The following is a 22,594-nucleotide window of genomic DNA, read 5'->3' on the forward strand; positions in this document are numbered from 1 at the left end:
CTGAAACGAGACGTCTGCCGTATCTCGCACAATTACCCGTAAACCAAACAACAAATCTGTGGGGAGGGGCGATGGCCATACTGGAAATTACAAATTATTTAAACATATGCTTTATAACGTTTTGAGTTTGTGTGTACTTTAACTCTCCGTTTCTAATTCGTCTCATAAAACAATGTTTACTCAAATGAAAAACAACTCCAAAATAGCTTGAGGAATACAAATAACGATAACATGGCATAACTATTCCTGCAATTATTCCTTACCTAAATCCTTCATGGAATTAAATATTTTAAATTCTATTGTCGAGGTTATGAAAAGCGTGAACACTTGGGAAATATGATTGAAAAAAAGCACGTGAAATAATTTCACATCTTTCCGCAGATAATTTCCGGGAATTTTTATTTTCAAGCAATTTGTATTTTTTTATAATATATCCTCCGTGAACTTTTAAAGATATACTATAGGAATTCTGGCAATCATGCGAAGAGAAAAAAATACTTGATATGGTAAGCAAAAAGCAGAAGTATTTCTTAAAACGGTGCATCCATTTGATAATAATTTTGTCAGAAAAACATTGCAGGACATTCTTGAAATACTTTCACAGAAATGTAAATTTTGTTACTGTCTACCAACTGAATTTGTTGAATCGTGGCTACTTCAATTAAGTTAATAATTATTTTCTGTAAATGTAATATTGTATCGTAGAGATTACGAGTTTTCATATAATTCCGATTCATTTAAAATAATTGACCTAGTGTCAGTATGCATCATTTGCAAGTTAAGCCCTACCTAATGTCCGTGAAACTGGATGCTATTAAGATAACATTTATAACCTTAGCCAAAGAAAATTGTACTGATTTATTTATGAACTATAGTTAATCTTTAAAGGATAAAATTCGTGTATGATAAATTATTTACTGAAACAATGCGCTCAGCAATTTTCCTACAATATCCCTTAAAAGACTGAAATATGCAGCTGTACTTAATTCCTGAAAAGCAAGTTTTATTTTATGAAATTAGTATGTTTGTTCGGCTAATTTGCTGTTTAAATTAATTGAAAATGTTTCATTTTTCTCTTTGGCGTCCACGGATGTTTCTTCAGACCATCAGATAAAAATATTGTGTCGGCGTGTATGTATTTTAATGCGTATTTATTTAATTGCATACACTGTATAATGTATTTTTCTGAAAGAAGTGTGCACACTTTTTTGTGGTAAGGCGACTCCATTTTGTTTGGTAATTTGAAAAGTTACTGACAATATAAATGTTACTTTAAAAACAATCATCATATACGCGGAGACTCTACAACACTAAAATAATCGGTCATGTTCCATAAGCAATATGTGTCAAACTAAACAATTGTGTAATGGATAATCTCGGGAAAGGGTCAGATTAAAGGCTATTATATTCATGATTTCGCGAGTTATCAGGTGAACACTGAATGCCACCTTTGTCCTCTTGTATTTCAGATATGATTATGAGATGATAGCGACACGCGCTGCATTGATTATGTTACCTATCTAAGTCAGTTTATTGCTAACAATCCATCGTGTCGGCTTGGTTGCTTTAACATTGTACAACAACGCAAAAACGTGATAGTTGTTGTACTTCTTTGTAAGAACAAGTAAGTTAGTTAACAGTATTTAACTCTATATATTTATTACTACATTCTTACCTGCCTTCTTCAGTGATTCGGGTGTGATATTTGTTTGTAAAACGTAACTATTATTTCTCATTGTTGTCTATTTATGTCTGAATCAGCAGGATAAAGAGGAAATCCAAATACCTAGCAGTGACTTTTTTACAATTAATATATGTTTTTTCTTTTGTAAGTTTTATATTAAGGAATGGTGCATGAATTAAGGTATTTACCATTTTTATGTTTTTCTCATCTCCATGCAAGTCATGTTAAAAATGTAATCCTCGCTGTGATTTTCTCTCTGACTTTTCTATATTTGATCACTAAGCACAATTAATGGCATTATTTTTTTTTATCAGTTAATTTTGAGTAGAACGCTATATTTAATTTGAAAACGTTGAATTAACACACAAGACGAAATTATTAACATCTGTTTAAAAACTTAAGTGTTACTATCTATATTATGAGTATTAAAGAAATCAAACGCGTATTGCATACAAAGACTGCACGCGAGTAAAAGAATGGAACCGAACTAGGAATATATCCGTATTTGATATATTCTTAAAGATGAAAGGATTTTACGTAAGAATACAAATTACATTATGCAAACGGAATGATATGCATGAAAGTCTATTTTCGACAACCAGTTATCCTGGATTTGCCAAACAGTTGAATCGTACTGATTGTTGTTACTTCGTAACCATCAATAATTAAAGTAGGTCTAGAGATTCTTATCCTCTACATCGCGCTACTAATTTTGAACAATCGTTTTTTGTCATACAACAATCATACTAAAGGTTTAATGCAGAAACTTTTCCAGTTGTTTGTGTCTCACGTAAGGGTGTTTAGACCACTCTTAATCTTAAGGACACATTAGTATGAAATGACAATTGATCGTAAGCGACACGTTATTTATTATCTTTACTTTTCAGTGGCCGGTTATCCGTACCATAAACTAGACACTAAGGTAATATTTCTTGTAATTCAATACACATTGGAAAAACATGATAATCCCTAGATAGATTCAAATACGTAATATTCTCGGAATATGTTAATATTCAACGGATGTTGTTAAGACGTTTTTTCATCGAAATAAAGTTTACTTGTCATATATAAATTAAGAAAGTATAAGATATAAAATTTTGTTTTTCAAAATTTTACTATCAATGATTACAGTGTTCTGGTACTCAAAGCCATGGTGCGGAGGACAATGCTTCGGCTGAAACCGCATTCAGCGATTCCCAGAATAAATTACCAAAAGACCATCTAAAGGTTACATTTATTTACAAATACTTTTAGATCACATATTTACATACGTTGTACAAGGGCATGGGCATTATAGTCATTTAAGCACGTTCGTCCGAGTCCGGCAGTAAGTTTTGAAAGGAAATATGTGTATCGCATAACAATTGGATGGGTAGAAACAGCGTACTGTTGCTACTTACTCGGAATCAAAACGGGTTTTAGAAATTTAGAAAATTTCCTGTGCGAGGTTTACAAAGTCCCTCCTACCCTATGGCTACATGATTTGTGGATCAGTAGTTTGTTTTCTTTCTAGTTAACCTACTGCACTCACAAACGATAATTGCAATTGCAAGTTATTTTACAAGAAAGATTTTCAATTGAGGTGTGGTCATGTGTTCTGGGTAAACGTCGGGGTAACCGGAAGGAACCCCACTTGTCCAACGTGGTGACCAAACTAAACAAACTCGCAGTAGTGTATATTCAACACAATATATATGTCGTGCAAAAAAGCAGACTACAATAGCTAGGTTGGACTATGTTACAATCGGTTTCATCAACTGTACCATCACAGCATAAGTGAGCTAAAATTGTTTCGCTGTTTATCTTCATCGTATAGAAAGCAGAAAATGGTTTTATTTATGTATCGATTGTTTATACGGACAATGACGAATAATGAGCATTTATTTATGAGAGCAAAGTTAAATCATTCGTATAATACTATGTTAAATAGCATGCATTCAATTAAATTTATAACGTGTTGTTTCTTAATCTTGATGAAATACTGATGGTAATTTTCGTTGTAGCACATTGCACGTGATGTTTATAATGTATTAATATCTAATGTGTTCGTTTTTAAAATCGTCCATTCCGTTAAAAAAAAATTCCATCATAGTGTCTTTCATGTTTCCTTATATGACTTTTATATTTTAAAAAAGGCGGGGAAAGTGTGAACATTCTCGAAGCTACATTTGCTGTCAAATGTTCGTGAAATATTATCCGTTCAGTCGTTTCAATTATATCTTGTCAAAGTCTGAAGATGAAAATCAATTTTATGACACTACGAGTACATTTATGTCAAAGCGTTTCGTAGTAGTACAAATCGATGTATGTCATAGCTATAGTGAAGTAACATAAATACTCAAATATACTTTTTTTGCCAAAATTGGATTTGGTAATAAGATAACTCGAACAGAAAGAACTGATTTTAAATATCTATTATCAAAATACATATTACTTATCTGATAAAAAAAAATTGAATTGAGGTCATGTTCGTATGCACTGTGAGATGTGATCAATCTCCCCGAGTGACCGTCGTTTGACCACTTAACAGGATTAAAACGTCATCAAACATGCTGGCCGCATTAAAGACGGGATAATAGATTTGCTTAAAATTCACCGACAGCTCAGATAAGATGTTTTTCGCGTATAGAAAACGATATTTTCAAAAAACCTTTTTCGCGATAGCAATAGAACATTTCGCAACAATTATCAGATTTTCTTAAGAAGTAGAGGGCACTTGCTTAGGCTATCGTTGCATACATTTGCGTAACCAGTGTTAATTTTTAAAAGTGTTTAAAGAAAACTTTAAAAACCATTGTTCCTTTTGTACAAGCAATCGTAAATCATGCAGTTTTCTGTGTGGCAAAAATGCTTTTTGTCAAAGCAATTTTATTTCCGTTTTTGATGTATTATTTTAGCCAAAATATTACTCTGTACGTGTCTTTCTTGTTCCGAATGGTAGTTTTTAAAGAATGTTTCATTAAAAGAAACTTCAAGAAGAATTCATGCAATTGCTCGCTAAAACGCCGGAGGTGAACATCCGGTCATCGTGGCACGATACGCGGAATGCTCTCAAGTCGGTCGAACGATCCTATGCCGTCGAAGACGAATCACTTTTGAAAGAGTGGTTTAATGAATTCATACAGAATCTAGTAAGAATGGACGAAATTTGTGTTTAACTCTTTTATTTCAATTCAAAGGCATCCAATATCACGGTCTTGAGTGCATTTATTTTGACATTTAGTGATATGGCACAAAACATTGAATTAAGGTCATGTTCGTATGCACTGTGAGTTGTGATCAATCTCCCACAGTGACCGTCTTTAGACTAATGAACAGGATGAATAAGCCATCAAACATGCTGGCCGTAAATAAGAGTAATTTTTGTCGGGATAAAAGATTTGCTTCAAATTCACCGCCAGCTCAGATTAGATGTTTTTCGCGGAAAGAAAACAACGTATCCCTGAGCCATTATCGTGATAGCAATATAACATTTCGCAAAACTAACATATTTTCTTTAGAAGTAAAGGGCAATAACTTGGGCTTTCGTGACATACCTCTGCGTACTCAGTGATTTTAAAATTTTGAAAGCGTTTAAAGAAAACCGGTGTCCCTCTCTGTACAAGCCAACTAAAGTCATGCTGTTTTTGTGTGGAATAAAATACTATTTGTCAAAACGATTGTATTTCCGAATTATTGTTGATATCAAGATGTTATTATGTGAGTGTCTTTCTTTTAACTAATGGTAATGTTTTACAAATGTTCATTTCAGAAACGTAAAGAAGACTTTATGAAATTTCTCGCTAAAACGCCGGAGGTTAACATTCGGTCATCGTGGCAGTATACTTGGAATGCTCTCAAGTCGGTCGAGCGATTCCGTGCCGTCGAAGACGAATCACTTTTTATACGCCCGTTTTAAAAACGGGACGTATTATATTTTCACCCTTGGCGGGCGGCGGGCGGGCGGCGGGCGGCGTCCACAGCAGTGTCCGCTCTCTAATTCAAATAGTTTTCATCCGATCTTCACCAAACTTGGTCAGAAGTTGTAGACAATATCTAGGTCAAGTTCGAATATGAGTTATGCCGGGTCAAAAACTAGGTCACGGGTTTACTTAGTGCATTTTAAGGATTGAGCATGGTGTACGCTCTCTAATGGAAGTAGTTTTCACCCGATCTTCACCAAATTTGGTCAGAAGTTGTGTCTAGATGATATGTAGGTCAAGTTCAAATATGGGTCATGCCGGGTCAAAAACTAGGTCACGAGGTTACTTAGTGCATTTCAAGCATTTAGCATGGTGTCCGCTCTCGAATTGAAGTAGTTTTCATCTGATCTTCACCTAATTTGGTCAGAAGTTGTGTCTCGATGATATGTAGGTCAAGTTCGAATATGGGTCATGCCGGGTCAAAAACGAGGTCACGAGGTCACATAGTTCATTTCACGCATTTAGCATGGTGTCCGCTCTCTAATTGAAGTAGTTTTCATCTGATCTTCACCAAATTTAGTCAGATGTTACATCGAACGAGCGTATCTTGTGACAGTTTGGCACTCTTGTTAAAGAGTGGTTTAATGAATTCATTGTAAGAATAGACGAAAGTTTTGTTTAACTCTTTTATTTTGATTCACAGACATCCAATACCACGGTCTCGAGTTCGTGTATTTGGACATATAGTAATATGACTAATCTGATATTAAACATTGCATTAAGGTCATGTTCGTATGCACTTTGAGATGTGATCAAACTCACCCAATGACTCTTTCGACCACTGAACAATTCATCAGTCATGCTGGCCGCATATAAGACTAAATTATTAGTCGGAATAAAAGTTTTGCTTCAAATTCACCGCCAGCTCAGCTTAGATGTTTCTCTCGGAAAGAAAACAATGTATCCATAAACCATTTTCGCGATAGCACGTATTGACGCAAGTGGATGTTTTTACATTTTCCGCTGTTTGTCTTAATCGCATAGAAAGCCGAAAATCTGTGTATTTATGTCGTGATTGTGAACACGATAAATTGCGAATAATGAGCGAAAATTAATGTAGGCCTGGTAAATTTCATTCATGCAATTTGCTTTATAACATGTATTTGCTAAATCTTGGTGAAAACTGGCCTAAGTTTTCTTTTACTCTTTTATTATGATTCAAAGGCATCCAATACCACGGTCTCGAGTGCATTTATTTGGGTATGGAGTGATACTTATTAATTTAATTAAAATACTAATCGTACCAATATTCACATCTTTAAATACATTAGTTTTGTCTTAATCGGGCTTGTTCGCTCTATTTGTTTACATGTTGTAAGATTTCGTTAACGTATGATAAATATTAACCTATATGATCTAATTTGTGTGTCGCGTGTAAGCATCAGACGTCTACCTTCAATGCCAATGGCAGCAGTTTATTGACAAAAAGGTGTTGATCCGTTATTCGTTTAATAGCGCACCGCAAAGTTTACCTAAACGATAAAATTCGTCGTTGCATACAAGAACCCACATCACTATTTAGACAACCGTACTTGGAGATCAAACGTACACCCCTGATTATAAAAGATCTACATTTGAGTACGTGTGTTGTGTTATTAATAATATCAGTGATACCGTATTGAAGAAATACTTTCATTAAGATATATATTTTTTGGTCATTGTGTTTTCTGTTGGATATAAGCTGAATCGTAGAAAAAACTCTGCCTCGACAATACTTACACATCCATTTATATTTTGCAAAAACCAACAAAGTTAGTTTTGCACGTAATTAAGAATAATGCATGTATAAGTTATTGATTTGATTTGTTTATTATTGTTCTATTTCAATAAAAGGAAGAATTCATTAAATGGCTCAGTGACACAAAATGGGTTAACAGCAAATCGTCGTGGCAAGTCACACTGGACGCTTTCAAGTTTCGCCCGCCATTTATTACCGTGGGAGATGAATCCCTTTTAGAGAAGTGGTTTAATGAGTTCAGGCAGAATATTGTAAGTATGGTAGTTAAATTCTTCTAATTATTCATCTAAAGCAGCCATAGCGAAATATTAATTGAGCCACTCTCAATTGCGTGTATTTGTCAGTAGTTATGTTCAAGTATTAAAAACTATAATTAAGTAAAATAGATTAAAATAGATGATCATGCTAATCATATACATTCCTGCTAAAAAAGAGAGTGTATTGACGAAATAAGGCTTACCGTCCCTGATATTTTCATTTCTTTGAGTCTTGGTTAAATCAAATGGTTTCTTTGAATTTCAACATCATACGTTCTGGTAAAAGTCTAAATTAAAGCGGAACTTCTTTTAAAGAGACGTGTTAACAGATTTTGGCATGTTTTGAAGTGTGTCATTTAAAGCTTTAAATCGCTAAATGAAAACACCAGAACTAAAAAGCTAGTGTATTAAACAAGACAAAAATGAAAAATAAAAAGAGAAAAAGTTAACTTGACCTGAGATCGAACCACTCTTGGAGAAATCGCCAACACCAATAAGCCATCGGTACTGATAAAAGGACAAGTGTATGTTATACTTTAGTTTGAAAAAGCACATGACAAGAGTTAATCTTTATTAGGCGGTTCGTCGTATCGTAGAGGTACATACATCGCTATCTGAAAGATCATTTTTGCTGATAAAAAGTACCAAAAGGTCAATCATTGTCTTCGAGCTCTCACCTTAAGCCGTTCACGGACAAAAATTGTTGAGGACTTGATCTGCTGATCTGTGTCTGACCCAACTTAACCCAGATTTAACGAATGCTTCAATATATATTTGACAAAGTTGCATCTAGATTGCGGGGTTTTAAGCACAATTGCTTATAAAGTTATATCTTTGTTTGGATAATTAATCGTGACAGAATTGAAGATGGGATATTTTAAACACTGGTGATTTTGTGAGTTTCCGAATTTCTTTTCTTGACAAGTTCATGCAGGAATGGGTAATGCTGGATCTTACTTTCAGGGTTTTGTCGATATCACCCAAACTTAAGAAAAACTTAAATTCCATAAACGTTATCAGGAGAAACATTAACATTCGTATAAACCCACGTAAGTCTTTTATTTATGACAAGTGCCAATACAGGACGACACATTCAACATGAAGCATAAAATACCAATGGTTCGGGTCCCTGTACTTGGGCGATGGTATTTAAACCGGATACATTCCCTTTTGTATCTTGAGATAAATTTCGTAAAATCTTTTATTTTCAAAGAAGCGATTGAACCAGTTGATTTTCTATATCCACACAGCTTGTATTCTGAAACACTTCCCATTAACACTGGAACAATTCAAAGTGATATAACACGCATCGAATGAGGCAATGGCTGTCAAATAATGTGATGATTTGTTTTATTAAATTCCCTTTTTTAAGTAGAGATACGCCATTGGACTTGAATTAGATATATAACTTAAATGCAAAATATAAAATATTTATAAACTGTGCGTAACTGTGTGAACATTGGTATTCTAGAAACAGAAAAAGGATGTGGACAAACAAAGGAAAGAAATAGCACAGGTATTGCGTGAGAAATTTGCTGTTTGATATTAAGTCACAAGTTTATCATTCAAAATAAATATACCTAATTGCGTAAGTTGTTTTTCAGGATAAAACTCAGAACGTTAACCGCATCGTTGTAACAAATAAGTAACATTGATTTATAAAATCATTCTAACGTGCATACGGACAATTTAAAGACATAAGCGGAAATTCTGTCTATTTGTTCAGAATCTTAGATTTACTCTTTATATTCAAGTTTTGCAATTAAATAGTGTATGGTATATGAAACTTTGTAATGCGTATCTTAAGCACGATGTTTTAATGTAAATATTATGCACTTCGTACATCTTCTTGCTTCGTGTGGTTTGCGTCGAACATGGCTCTAGAGATAACTGTTTAGTTTATTCTTATTTTGGTCACAATCTTATATTATATATCAATAGTAATAACAGATTCAATGTGAAGTAGGGTAAACATCTAAGACAAAATTGAAAATACTCACCTTATTTTAACTATTGAAGCCAAATGTATTGACTCATTTCGACGAATTGTGGACAGAATGTTTATTTGGACATATCTAGGCCAAGTGTGAATTTGTGACAAGTTTGGCTAATATCTAATTCACTATATCAAATCTTAAAACAAAACATTGTTCCCCCACTAGAAATCACATAATGGACTCAATATTGACGCATTTTTATAAGAGTGCTTATTTTGAAACAAGCTAGGCCTAGTTTGCATCTGGGTCAACTGATATCATCAACAAGATTACAGGGCAAAATCTTTAGAAAATCTTATTATAATTTTAGAAGCTTATTTAGGACTCAATCTTCTTGACAATGTATAAGAATTTGTATTTTTACAATTTCTTGGTTTGTTCAGAATCTGTTGAATATTGTGAACCTTGAACTCAGGTTAACATTTTAGGGACATCATTATCCAATTGTTATATTAGTTCGTTCTAATTGTTATTTTTTAGTGATATACAATGAGTAGGAAAATTGTCATGAGACGATTTGACGTTGCGTACAAGAAGCACATTGCTATTTAAATGCTTGGAGATCACATGTAAAACAAATTAACTGATTGTCATAGCTATCTAGACTATTAATTTTCGTCGACTAAACCTCTTTAATTCACAGTTGCATAAAAATTTGCCAAGTTTTCATGTTTTGTCCATTGCATTATAAGGCAAATATTAGAGTACGCTCTGACTTGAAAATGAAATCATAGTAACAAAGAGTGAACAGTTATCTCATTATTAAAGGATTCGTTCTTTTTCATAATTCATTTTATTATTTATTAAATCTTCAGGAACGTAAAGACTTCATGCAATTACTCCGCGACACCCCGTGGGTTCACAGCCGTTCATCGTGGGAAATCACACAGGTCGCTCTCAAGTCGGACAAACGATTCAGTGCCGCGGAAAACGAAACATTGAAAGAGTGGTTTAACGAGTTCATACAGTACCTTGTAAGTATAGACGTAACTTTAATTTGACATTTTTTATTTTTATTGGATGCATTAAAGAGCAAAATGTTTATTAAGATACTATTTGGCCCGTTAATTTGTTATAAGTGATTATTTTCAATGAGTAGGAAAGCGTTATTAATTATATATATATATATATATATATATATATATATATATATATATATATATTTATATTTATATATTTATATATTTATATATATATATTTATATATATATATATATATATATACAATCACAAACAGCACTTATTTGAAAGGGCTTCTTCACTTTTAACTTTGCAATATTAAATGTTTTCGAAATTTACATATTTACATCTTTTCCCTTCTACGATTCGCTTTGTCGCGTCAAAGAATAACAAAGCTACCTTTAAGACAAGCATCATACTGAGAGGAAAAAGTACAAATTATGCCTTTCTTTTCCAAAATACCGCGTGAACGCTCTATAACTTGACAGTTTACATATACGAGACAATTTTCCGTTGCCCTTAAGAACCCACATCACTAACAAACAAATCGTACATGAAGATTATCAGTAAAAATATATCGCGTATTATCATACCACTTTTATGTGTTAAAGTGGTTTTTATGCGGTATCAATCCATGTCTTTTATACCTATATTAAAGAAACAGTTGTATAAAAGTAATATTCTATTTGTTCAAAAAGGTGAATGTAAGAGATAGCTCTGACTTGAGCCTCTCTTTATATACACCAAAATAGTGTTCTGTTAGGTATTTAACTTTAAGTGATTCTGAAATATTTTTACGAACGTTGTATTTCAGAAACGTCAAGACTTCATACAATTACTCAATACAACCCCGAAGGTTAACAGCCGGTCATCGTGGACCAAAGCGCAGAAAGCTCTCAAGTCCGACGAACGATTCGGTGCGTTTAAAGACGACGAAACACTTTTGGAACAGTGGTTCGATGCATTTATACACGATCGTGTACGTATGGGTACTACTTTAGTATGATTCTTTGTATTTTGATTTAATAGCATCCAAATCCATAATTCTATTGGGTCTTGAGTTCGTTTATTTGATCAATATGTGATTTAAAAAATAGGTTCTTTCCCTAATAGTACCATTAATCCCTATTTAAAATATTTGTTTTATATAGGGCTTGTTAACTCTCTTTACATTTTCAGTTTTTATGATCTAGTGTGTGTGTCGCATGTAAGAATCAAATGGCTACCTTCAAGGCCAACGTCAGCTGTTTAAAAAAAGTGCTGATCCGCTCTATGTCTTCAACATGTTTTATTTCCCAATTGCGCAACACAAACGTTTATTTAAATGATACGATTCGTCGTTGCGTACAAGACCCTACATCAATATTTTTATCAAACGATCATACTGGCAGATCAAACGCACATCTCTGCTAACAATTGCTCTACATCTTCATTTCTATAGTATGGTATTTATCCTGTTTATGGAAACAATAATTAAAGAAACAGTTTAATCAAGTTATAATTGTCTTGGTGATTTTGTTTTCATTTTATTTCCTGTGGAACTTCGGCTGCATGGTAGAGTTAGTTCTGATAATATAAGTATTTAAATATTTTGCATTTATAAGTTAGTGATTTGATTTGTTTACGAATGTTGGTATTCAGAAACGACAAGACTTCATTCAATTACTCCGCGACACCCCGTGGGTTCAAAGCAAGTTGTCGTGGGAAGTCACACAGGACGCTCTAAAATGGGACAAAAGATACAAGAACGTGGGAGACGACAAACTTGCGAAAGAGTGGTTTAACGAGTTCAGAAAGAATCTTGTAAGTAATTTATAAGTGGGTAACTACAGTTTAATCCTTCTTATTTTGCTTCGAACGTTTATTTATACGATTATTTGTTCAATAACAAATCATTCTAATTAACTAGATCTTATCACTAATTTAAATCAATTAGAATGAAATATAATTGATACCCTTCCGGGTAAAAATAAAGCATTTATTATCGGAATAGGGTCTTTCCGTCAGGTTATATGCTTTTCGATGAGTTTGAAATTACTTGTCACAATATCTTCAAATCTGCGAGTCGGGGTGGTGTGTGTAAGAATCACCAGGCATGTTTTTTAATGCTTACGTCATCCTGACAGTTGAAACTTAAAACTTAAGCGGAAAAGTCTAGAAATCGTTTGTCGCTCTATTACTATTATTTTTAGTATTTTGAAATGTCATACCACGCAAGATTATCTTTACTAGACGGCCGTCGTTGGGTATAGAAACCCACTTCTCTATCTCAAAGATCATACTTGTTGGTAGAAAGTCGAAATATATCCCTGATTATCATCTCTTCACGTCGGTGTCGAGGTGGTCTGGGGGCGTATAAAATAAAAACCGAGCATAGTTCTGTGGAATAACTAATGGGAATGAAATGAGAGGGGAGGGGGCAATGTTATAAGCGTTGCTTGTAATTTCTTTGATTTTAAGGGTTGGAAATAATTTTCTTAATAAATATATTATTTATTAAAATATACATGTTATTGAGATTTAGTGGTGCAAGCATTTCATTCAAATATTATACTTTGTTTATTTAGATACCATGCCGTATTGACGAAATGGGCGGTAACAACGCCAGTCTTAAATTGTGGATTTGTCTGCTTGTATTCAGTCCGTTAAAGTGGTATCGTGGCACTTTATGGATCAGCATACCACACATTATTGTTTTCATCTTTCACCTAGTGAAACTAGTGCTGACTACCGTTGCGGTAATGCACTTTTATTTTATGTTCAATGTTTAATATTGATACGCTTCAGTTGCACCTTGAGTCTTTTGTTATTACTTATTCTCTGTTTAACTCCAACATTTTACGTATTAATTTGATACAAGTACTTCATGGAATGTTATTTGGCATGCATTTGAAAGTGTCTACTCATGCTGCAATTTGCAATTCCTAAGGAGTACTTTTCCTATATAAAATATATTCACGATACAAAAAAAAACTCATAATGCATCGCTATTTTTTTTATTTTAGTTATCTCCATCCTGTCAATTGCACGTTTTAATTTGAGGGATATTTCCATGGTGTATTTTCTATTCTGTGTTGTTCTAACACATATATACTTCATTTAAAAAGCCAAACATCTTTGTAAAAATATGTATATCTTTAAAAACTGCTCATGTAGTCCGTATGTATGGTGGCTTACTTCTTTATAAGTTCATTAGATACCTTTCGTAAAATGACTACACATTATGATATCTTACATACTTTTAATGAAAATATCCACACATTGGTTTTTAATAGCACTTATTAAAGTCTTTATATTTAATGGAATTTTATTTTTAAACAAGTCATATTTTCTTGTAAATTTAGTCTTTAATAAAAACATTAAGCTCGTAGATAATTAAAAAACAAAGTGGCATCCTTTTCAATAATATGACTTGATTCGTTTCATGAAAAATTGAAACTATTTCATAATTTTGCAAATATCTACAACAAAACTGCTTTAAGCTTATGCAAGCAAAATTCCTAATTAAAAAACACATACAAATGTTCGTGTTAAAACTTACACAATAGAGTATGCTTGCGCCTTAACAAGCGGAAAACTGATGCTGTGATGTCAGATATAATCAATCGCCCGAGTCCCTGTCGTCTGCAACATAGACTTAGTGTTTTGATAAAAAGCAATCCCTCTGAGTACGTTCTTAGCGATGTGAGGATAAAAATGTCCGTATTGTATCCGCTTATAGGTTAAAACGTAGATTTTGTCTCACAAAGTGCGTGCCACTGGCCACTGGCCACTGGCCGCTGGCCGCAAACAGCAGTTGATTGTTTATAACATAATTATATATTAGCCGATAAAACGAGGTGACCGCGAATTAAAGGTGTCTGCAATTTCAGGGTTGACTTTAATTCGCGAAAACTAGCAACGTATCATGCAAACTGCTGTTGTTGTTTTTTTCGCGCTAAAAAGGGAAAGTTTTTCATAAATTAAGATTATCGTACAAAGTAGTGGGATCTACTGCATTCGATCATCTGATCGTTTATAAAGTTAAACACGTACAAACAACCCCATATAGCAATATTGTATAACGTCTGGCAACAGTTCAAAGCGGCGGATGCAGATCGCAGTTCATATTTTGAAATCGCACGACACATGCATGCATGTGATAGAAATGTTAATTTATGATATGGTCGCAAGGTTTACGTGCGATAATCGATTGATTACAAAACATGTCTAAGGTAGCCTATCGTTTTCATCCGTTTATCTCAATTTCTAGAAGCCAAAGTAAACCTTTTTGAATGCATGCTTTTGCAAAAGGAATTTATCTCAGTTTTCATGTGTACAAATGTTACCTCGTAAAAAGGTCGATCTTTCGCGTACTACTGTTCATTTCTTTGAGCAAATGAGGAAAATTAAAACCGTCTATTGCGCAGTCACTAACTATTAATCTCTACTAAAACGATTTAAGTCTAAAATCTGGGAGTTACCATGGTGATATCTGAGAAAATTTGTTTTCGAAAAAAGAAGCATATATATTGTTTCCAAAGTCATACCTACATCTTTTCTTCCAAAAAGGTCGTTACTCACGGAAAACTGGCAACTTGCGTTTACCGCAATCACGATATCTGTTGCAAGTGAGTCGCACGGTGTCCACAAAGTCGTTGGATTTCGTCTGTCCGCAAAGACATTTATTTTTGGCTGACTTAATAACGAAATGTGATATCATAATGAATCATCACATCAAATGACCTAATACGGCGAGAGGGCTTGGCTATAATTGCGTATGGGTTGGTGGTGATAAAACAATTGTCACAGTTACTCAATTGGAAGAAGTAATTCTAGTTGCTAAATAAAGTCACACCCAAACGATGCAATAGTGTATCTTTTTTAAACACATTATTGCTAGACGTTGCTTTATATGGATTGGGTGGAACCATGGCTACTAAGAGTTAAAAAAAATCCACTCAGTAGATTGAGAACATAGTATTATGTGTATGCCTTTCCTCAAAACCTCGCTAGGGATGACATTTGTGAGAGGATTTACATCACTGGTGTTAAAAAATACTTGCAGCTTTATTACCTGTAAACGGATTTCAAATGTAAACCGTGCTTAATATACGACAGCAACATTGTATCTGCGATGTAGGTATTCGTAGTACTGTTCAAATATGTCATTGAAAGTTCCTTTCTGCTACGGCAACTTTTGTATAAGGGACCCACATTCTATAACATGAACAACATCAGACTCACAAACATTACGTTCCGGGCTACAGTTTCCACGTTTCCAGATTAAGTCAGCGAGCCATGACTTTTGTGGTTCTCGGAGAAGTCCATGAATGTCAAATAATGATGAAGGTACACTTGACAATTTGTATTTGAAGAGATCTGGATAGTCATCTCCATACCTAGCGACCGTTGTTAACCGCTGGAAAAATAGCTGTGGATCTATAGGAACTGTTGCACCTTTCACGGTAACTGATGAATTCGCGGCGAGTGTTATAGCTTGCTTAGAACGTTTGAATGTGTAGTCGCTGAAGGTTTGCCCAATCATGTCGTCAATTATTTCCAATCATAGCAGCTGAGTCCACGTTCACTTTTGGACCATATATTACACCAGTTTCAATAGTTCGGATAGCCTCAGATCTATGTGTTTTATTAAACGGGTTGTGATCAGAGAGATACTGGATCAAATGGATAACGTCTTTTTCGTCCCGAGCTATCCTAGACTCTGACCTTTCTTTGTTTTGTTCACTTGTTTCAAACTGGGTACCGGTATATGTCTGCATCGCAATATTCATTTCGGCAGTTGAAGGCATAGATAATAACCAAAGACTGCGCTGTGCTTCTGTCATACCTCTTCACCTAGTCAGTCCGCCGCTTGTCTTCAATGAACGCATGAGTACCTGTTCTATGGTTAAATCGGTAGATATTCCACCCCAAAAGCGGTCGCTTCTTCTAACAACGTGATTTCCCTCCAAAAACATCTTGTGTATACATGGGTGTTTGTCTACCAAGTCTCTTATATTTTGCAAGTATATGTAAGCAGACTTCAAGTACAGATTATGTCCTGATGAAGCAAAATACGGAAGCATTTCTTGTAATGAAGTGAGGTGCAACTGCCAATTGGCGATTTGATGACTGCTTTGGGATTTGGCGATCTGTCCTGAAGTTAACATTACATGTTTAATGGTAGCGAGCTTCGGCAGCTGGCAGCCCACCAAATACGGCATCACCCCAGTCATCATTCCGCTCCATACATTTTTCTTTACAAATTCCTGACAGTTAAACGTTCTTACAGGGAAAACATAAGGGCCACGTTTTTAATTATTAAATTTGGCATTTGTTCCACAAAATATGCATTTGGTTTTGAATTCAAAACTATTTTCAGACCTGCGAGTGACACTAGAAGAAGACACATATTTGTCGTTATTGTCCATATTTGTTTCAATATTTCGTTTGTGTATATAATCACGTCTACAATTTACATGTACACACTCTCCCAGTTCTGCTTTTATTTGAGTTCCTCGGTGTAAACTCGCTCTGTTAACATTCCCACTCCCTTTATCCCCAAATGTTACCAAAGGCTGGTCCCCAAACGGCAGCTGACACAAAAAGCATGTTTCTTCCATCTGGAAAACATTGGCATTGTGACATGAGGAAAATGTAAGAAAATACACCACTTTAACATGTTTATACATGTATTAATTGAGGCAACCACAAAATAGCAACTTCAAATCGAGATTATACGACATAATTATTGTCAGTTTCAAAGATAAGTTCACAACTAGTAATCTAGTAACAATCAGAATTTATACATTCAAGTGGAAGTAAAAAATCAAATAAATGTATTTGTCTAAGAACACCAACATAATTTAAATTATCGGATTAATTGTTTATTCTCTGATGAGTATTTTTATACTATAAAAATAATAAAATAATATATATATATGTTTAATAATTAAATACATGTTTAGTAGATCGATGATAAAAATACGATGAAAAGGGTAAACTGTTGTGCAATAGATAATTGCAACAGAACGTCAGTTACACTTGAAACATAGTGTAAGGAATTTACCTTAAACAATCTTGTATTCTTGACTTGGAGACATATCTGGACTATGAAATCTATGATTGGTTACCACCATCTGCTTGTTTCAAGGTTCCACTTTATTAACCGCCAATTTCAAGTTTCTTCTTCACCGCCAGCAATTCCAAGATCCTGTCTACTTCAATACTGTAAATAAAGCCACAAATCTCATAATTCAGGACATTAATATTAATTATATAGATTATTAATATAGGAATTAAAACTAGTAGAAATAAAAAAATTGCCAAAATATATATACATGCCTAATGTAATGCCTAGTGTAAATCATTAAAAAAAAATATAAATAGATATGATTGCAACAAAACCTCTATCAAAATTTTAACATAGAATATTGAATTTACCTTATAACATAATGTATTGTTGTTGACCAAAGGTGTTTTGTACAGAATCCTCCCATCTATATTATAGGGTTGTTCATCATGTTTGTTGATTCTGATGAAATAAAATATTGAGGTACTAGTAAGTTCCGCATGTCATTAAAACCATCATTTTTCATCTAAAAGTCGGCTTTTCTGCAATTATGGCGGATGTGATGATTTCCTATCCGGTTGGTGTGGTGCAAAAAAAGAAAAAAAAATTATTATGTGATTGCTTTCTTTTTTTTATTTTTAATATTATGCGATTGATTATGGACTTTAGATTTAGTTAGTCAGCACTTTTAAGTGGTTTAACCGTAAAGAATTAGAATTGAAGATTACAAGACAATGTCAACCTTTATTAATCATAAATTTGGTGTATGTCTTGCTTAATATAGGAAAAATACTAAAAATGATGGCTATAATTCCTCCCTGATGATATCACTAGAGTGTTTTATGTTACATTTAAATATGTCAACAAACTAAGTATTGATGCAAAGCATCGAAGGGCGTCGGGAATTTCAGTGTTAAAGGTACTCAGTGAAGTTACATGGAACGATTTTTTTTCTACTGTAAATATTAATATATTGGCCGATTATTTAAAACAAAATAGAAAAAGATACTGGTATAACCATTATCAATGATTTTGTGTTGTAACCCCCAAATATTTCATAGTTCATTTTATTTAAATTGGTTTCCTTTTTTTAACTGGCATCCGTATGCAGTTTTCATTAATGGAACAGAACTGTGTAGGTTTTATGAAAAATCTGCTTCATCTTGTAGGCGTAATTTCATATTTTTCTCAACTTCAAGGGGAGATGATTCTGAACTTATTCTTACGTTGCTCATTTACGATAGGGGTTGAGAACTCATTGATATGAAAACACTGTAAAAGTTTGAAAAAAAAATGAATGAAAACTGTAAATTGCATAAAGAAGCTGCATTTCACAATACTTTGAAATTCAGTAAAAGATCATAATAGATTTATTGCTCCGATATTCATCATTTTCAATAGGGTTCGAGTAATACTGATATAAAAACACTTAACAAGTTTGGAAAGATTCAGACGAAAGTTGTGAACTCTTTTAAACAAGTGGAAATTGTTTATTTTGTCAAATTTAATAGAAAAAAAATCCTGGACTTATTGTTCCGATGTTTCTCATTTTAAATGAGGTAAAACTGCTCATTGATATGAAGGCACTGTAAGTTTGGAAAGAACCTGATGAAAAATGTTGACATAATCACCTAACCAAGCAGTTTTTCACTTTTATTTTTAAATTCAAAGAGACATAATTCTGGACGTATGGTCCGATATTGCTCATATAGAGTTTGGGTTGGGTCCTCATTGATAAAAAAACCTGTGCAAGTTTGGGAACAACCGGATGAAAATTTTGGACTTCGAACAACGATTTCAAAATTTCTCAACTTCTAAGGAAGATAACTATGGACGTAATGGTCGGATAATGCTAAAGGGCCCATACCACCTGGATAGTAATACGTGTCCCGCTTCGCGCTCTATATGTGGTTCTTAAAAAAAAACTCCGAGGAGTGCTTGACTCTAGGGAAACGGGTGGCTGGGACACAGCTCCTCCTTGATAAGCGGCTGCTTCCTTTATCGCAAATCATTGTTACAATCAATAATACGTGTCGCGCTTCGCGCTCTTTATGTGGTAAGGATAGTACTTAGGGCCTTTGCTAGACAACCATAAAAAAAACCTGGATAATAATGTGTTGTTTGCATTTATTTGTTAATATAAACACACGTGTATTTTTTATAAGATATTTAAGTGATGTAAGAAATTTTAATTAACGTTGTCACCACGCGGCATCCATTAATTTTTATAAAAATGTCCAATTGTAGTAAAATGGATTTTAAAATGTCTGAATAAAATAAAGCTTTATTATTTTCATTAACCTGGCTGAAAAAAATTGTCAGCCGCCGAACTGTTCCGTTCGTGCCGGAACCCGGGATTGAACCGGGGGCCTTTAGATGATTGTTGCGTCAACAACTTCAGTCTAACGCTCTCCCAACTGAGCTATTCCGGCTGACATCATTTATGTACTGCTTTTTGGTGAAGTTGTGTATAGCGATCGTTATTATATGTCTATTAATAAACTAATACATTGTACGTTTTCGTACCACTACGCCTTCCAATAAACTTGCTTGCGTGATAGGTCGTCAAATATCGTACTACAGTGATTCTCCACTAAATAAGCAATTTAGAAAAACCACAAAATGAATATATTTTGATTATGTTTTTTTTTATACAAAACCAGAAAGTTTCGCGTATTTGCCCAGTCCCTGTGATCCTTCCCCTGTGATCAGTTGTGGATCAGTTATTAATTAAAAAATTAGCTTTGCATTATTGGCAATAAATGTTGTAATAAATGTTATAAGCACAAATGCAGTACTTATTTACACTAATTTACACAAAAAATCACCACTATGCAAGATATTCTTAAAACAAAAAAAATATACATTGATCCGTAAAATAACTTCTCCTCCCATAAGCGAAAAAAAAATGCATTACATACTAGTCGCCGCTCTCCAGAGCGACGCCAATAAAGTGTTAATAGTTGCAAAATGCTTAGCTTAATTGGAGGCACACTATTACTTATAAATGGACAATATGTCTCATTATTTATTCATACAGATCTTTTCCTAGAGCCTTACCCTGAAACTATTCCCTTAAATTGAACTTTTAAGAAATCTTTATAAATGGACACAAGTTACCGACCAAACGGCGCATTAAAATAATATTGATTTTGTTATTATTGCTCTTAGTTTTTATACACACAATTACAACTTGTGATGCCACTGATGAAAATCAAGTAACAATTTTAAGTTCTTTATAAATAATTAGATTTCAGGAAAGTATCTATTGCATTCATCCAAGCGCTTTCAAATGCACAATAAAAAGTTTTGCTTACAAACAAACTAGTTTTCTTTGAAACTTGAAACTAACGCCATTTACTAACACTAGAAAATAGGATGTTTAAAAATATATTAAAGTATTTTAATTCGGACTGGAACTTTAGATACTAGTGTCTTGCTAAGGTTTTCCATTATTTTCTTTGATCTTTAAAGTTCTTCGTTTACTCTCTTTTATAACCTGTTTTCAAATTTTTGTTTAAGCAATCAAAACGTTCTTAAACATGAAATAATGCCTTGCAGGTTTACATCAGACAACGTGGTTGTTTTAATTTAAAATGTATTCTAAAGTTTCATAGTGTAACAGTATGCTCCATTGTACTTAACGTAGGAAGTGTATACATGTACTTTCTACAACTTTGGAAACTTTTGTTCACTCTTAATTATTGTCATCTAGTATAATATATAATACTATTAATATTTTAATAATAATTTTAATGATGTACATTAAGTTGCCTAAGTATGACTCTTTTATAATTAATTTGTCATATAGAAAATACAGAGTTGTGTAAATACAACATATGGTAACAGTTATTTATTGTATTTTGAAATGATTTTGAGAGATCAGTTAGAGATTGAAGTTTTAGATCATTGTTGAAAACAATCGTACATATTATACAATCAAAAGTATACTTTTATTTAACTTGTCATGATGTTATTCTTTATAACACATGCTAGCAATTTAATTAAGTATGTAAAGACAAGTGACCCCAACTTTTGCTTAATAAGATAAAGCTTAGGTTTGCATATTACTTTTAGCTACGTTAATAAAAATAAAAATACTTTTATGCCTTAAGCACCCGATATTTCCCATCGAACTTCTTTTTTAGACACCTTATATTATTACATTGCTCTGGATTACACATGAAGTACATCGCTCAAAGTCAATAACACCGTTACTACAAATAACAAATAATGAATAGATTATGTTACATGACAGACACTACTTCATATGTTGGTATCCGGATCTCCCTCGTACCTCTTTTGAAGCGAATCTGTTTCGAAAATGAAATGATAACTGATTCAGTTTAATTTTAGGACGTCTGATTGTGATGTAAAGAGTGCTTAAATATCTTGAAGTATTTGTTGCAAGCATTTGATTCCGTACCTGAAGGACGGAGTATACAATATACAATATACAAATCCATCACAAATATATATGTAAAAGATGTAATTATGCCAAACGAACTCTTTAGCAATATCTGAGTAACAAAAAATATTTCCTTTAAATGTTCAAAAGCAGTAGCCCGATTTATTTTGCCAGCTGTTCGATCTTTACATGTGATCATATTATAACAGTTTCCAGTCTCACAATTTCATTCAATGTCATTTAATTATTAGCTAACTTATTATGACCTATACAATATTTTCAAAACGCGCTAGAACTTGTCTTTTAATGTCGAAAAAGAGAGACCCCACGTTTTACCCCATGAATACAGATTGGATTTTCATTCAATTAAAACGTTTCAAATTCTCATGAATGATAAAATGATGAAACTTCAGAAACAATAATAGGAGATATGATGCATTCTTATGCCTTCGGCTACTATTATAGGAGAAAAAATCTTTTGTCAAACTAAACACAAGTGTTTTTATTAAAAGTTAAAATCTAGGGTTACCGCCC

At 33.4% G+C, this 22,594-nt stretch overlaps 1 protein-coding gene and 1 non-coding gene across 3 annotated transcripts in view; one reads left to right on the forward strand and one right to left on the reverse strand.

Annotated features, from left to right (window-relative positions):
• Positions 1-1,519: 1,519 nt before the first annotated feature.
• The window catches only part of LOC127844886 (mucolipin-3-like), an 85,511-nt gene continuing 64,436 nt past the window's right edge, over positions 1,520-22,594 (forward strand). The window contains exons 1-9 of one of the 2 annotated variants that reach the window (XM_052375432.1): positions 1,520-1,624; positions 2,572-2,606; positions 2,816-2,911; positions 7,480-7,635; positions 9,113-9,157; positions 10,454-10,612; positions 11,413-11,577; positions 12,240-12,401; positions 13,166-13,336. In XM_052375432.1, the coding sequence (XP_052231392.1) occupies position 1,624; positions 2,572-2,606; positions 2,816-2,911; positions 7,480-7,635; positions 9,113-9,157; positions 10,454-10,612; positions 11,413-11,577; positions 12,240-12,401; positions 13,166-13,336 (990 nt within the window). In that variant the 5' untranslated portion in view covers positions 1,520-1,623. The remainder of the gene's footprint in view (positions 1,625-2,571; positions 2,607-2,815; positions 2,912-7,479; positions 7,636-9,112; positions 9,158-10,453; positions 10,613-11,412; positions 11,578-12,239; positions 12,402-13,165; positions 13,337-22,594) is intronic. The other variant, XM_052375433.1, reaches the window with a different exon arrangement.
• On the reverse strand, positions 19,995-20,084 carry Trnaf-gaa (transfer RNA phenylalanine (anticodon GAA)). The gene is given in 2 exon segments: positions 19,995-20,030; positions 20,048-20,084. It is a non-coding gene; the product is annotated as a tRNA-Phe (tRNA).

This window comes from Dreissena polymorpha, chromosome 9, assembly GCF_020536995.1.
Source record: "Dreissena polymorpha isolate Duluth1 chromosome 9, UMN_Dpol_1.0, whole genome shotgun sequence".
Classification (NCBI taxonomy): Eukaryota; Metazoa; Mollusca; class Bivalvia; order Myida; family Dreissenidae; genus Dreissena; species Dreissena polymorpha.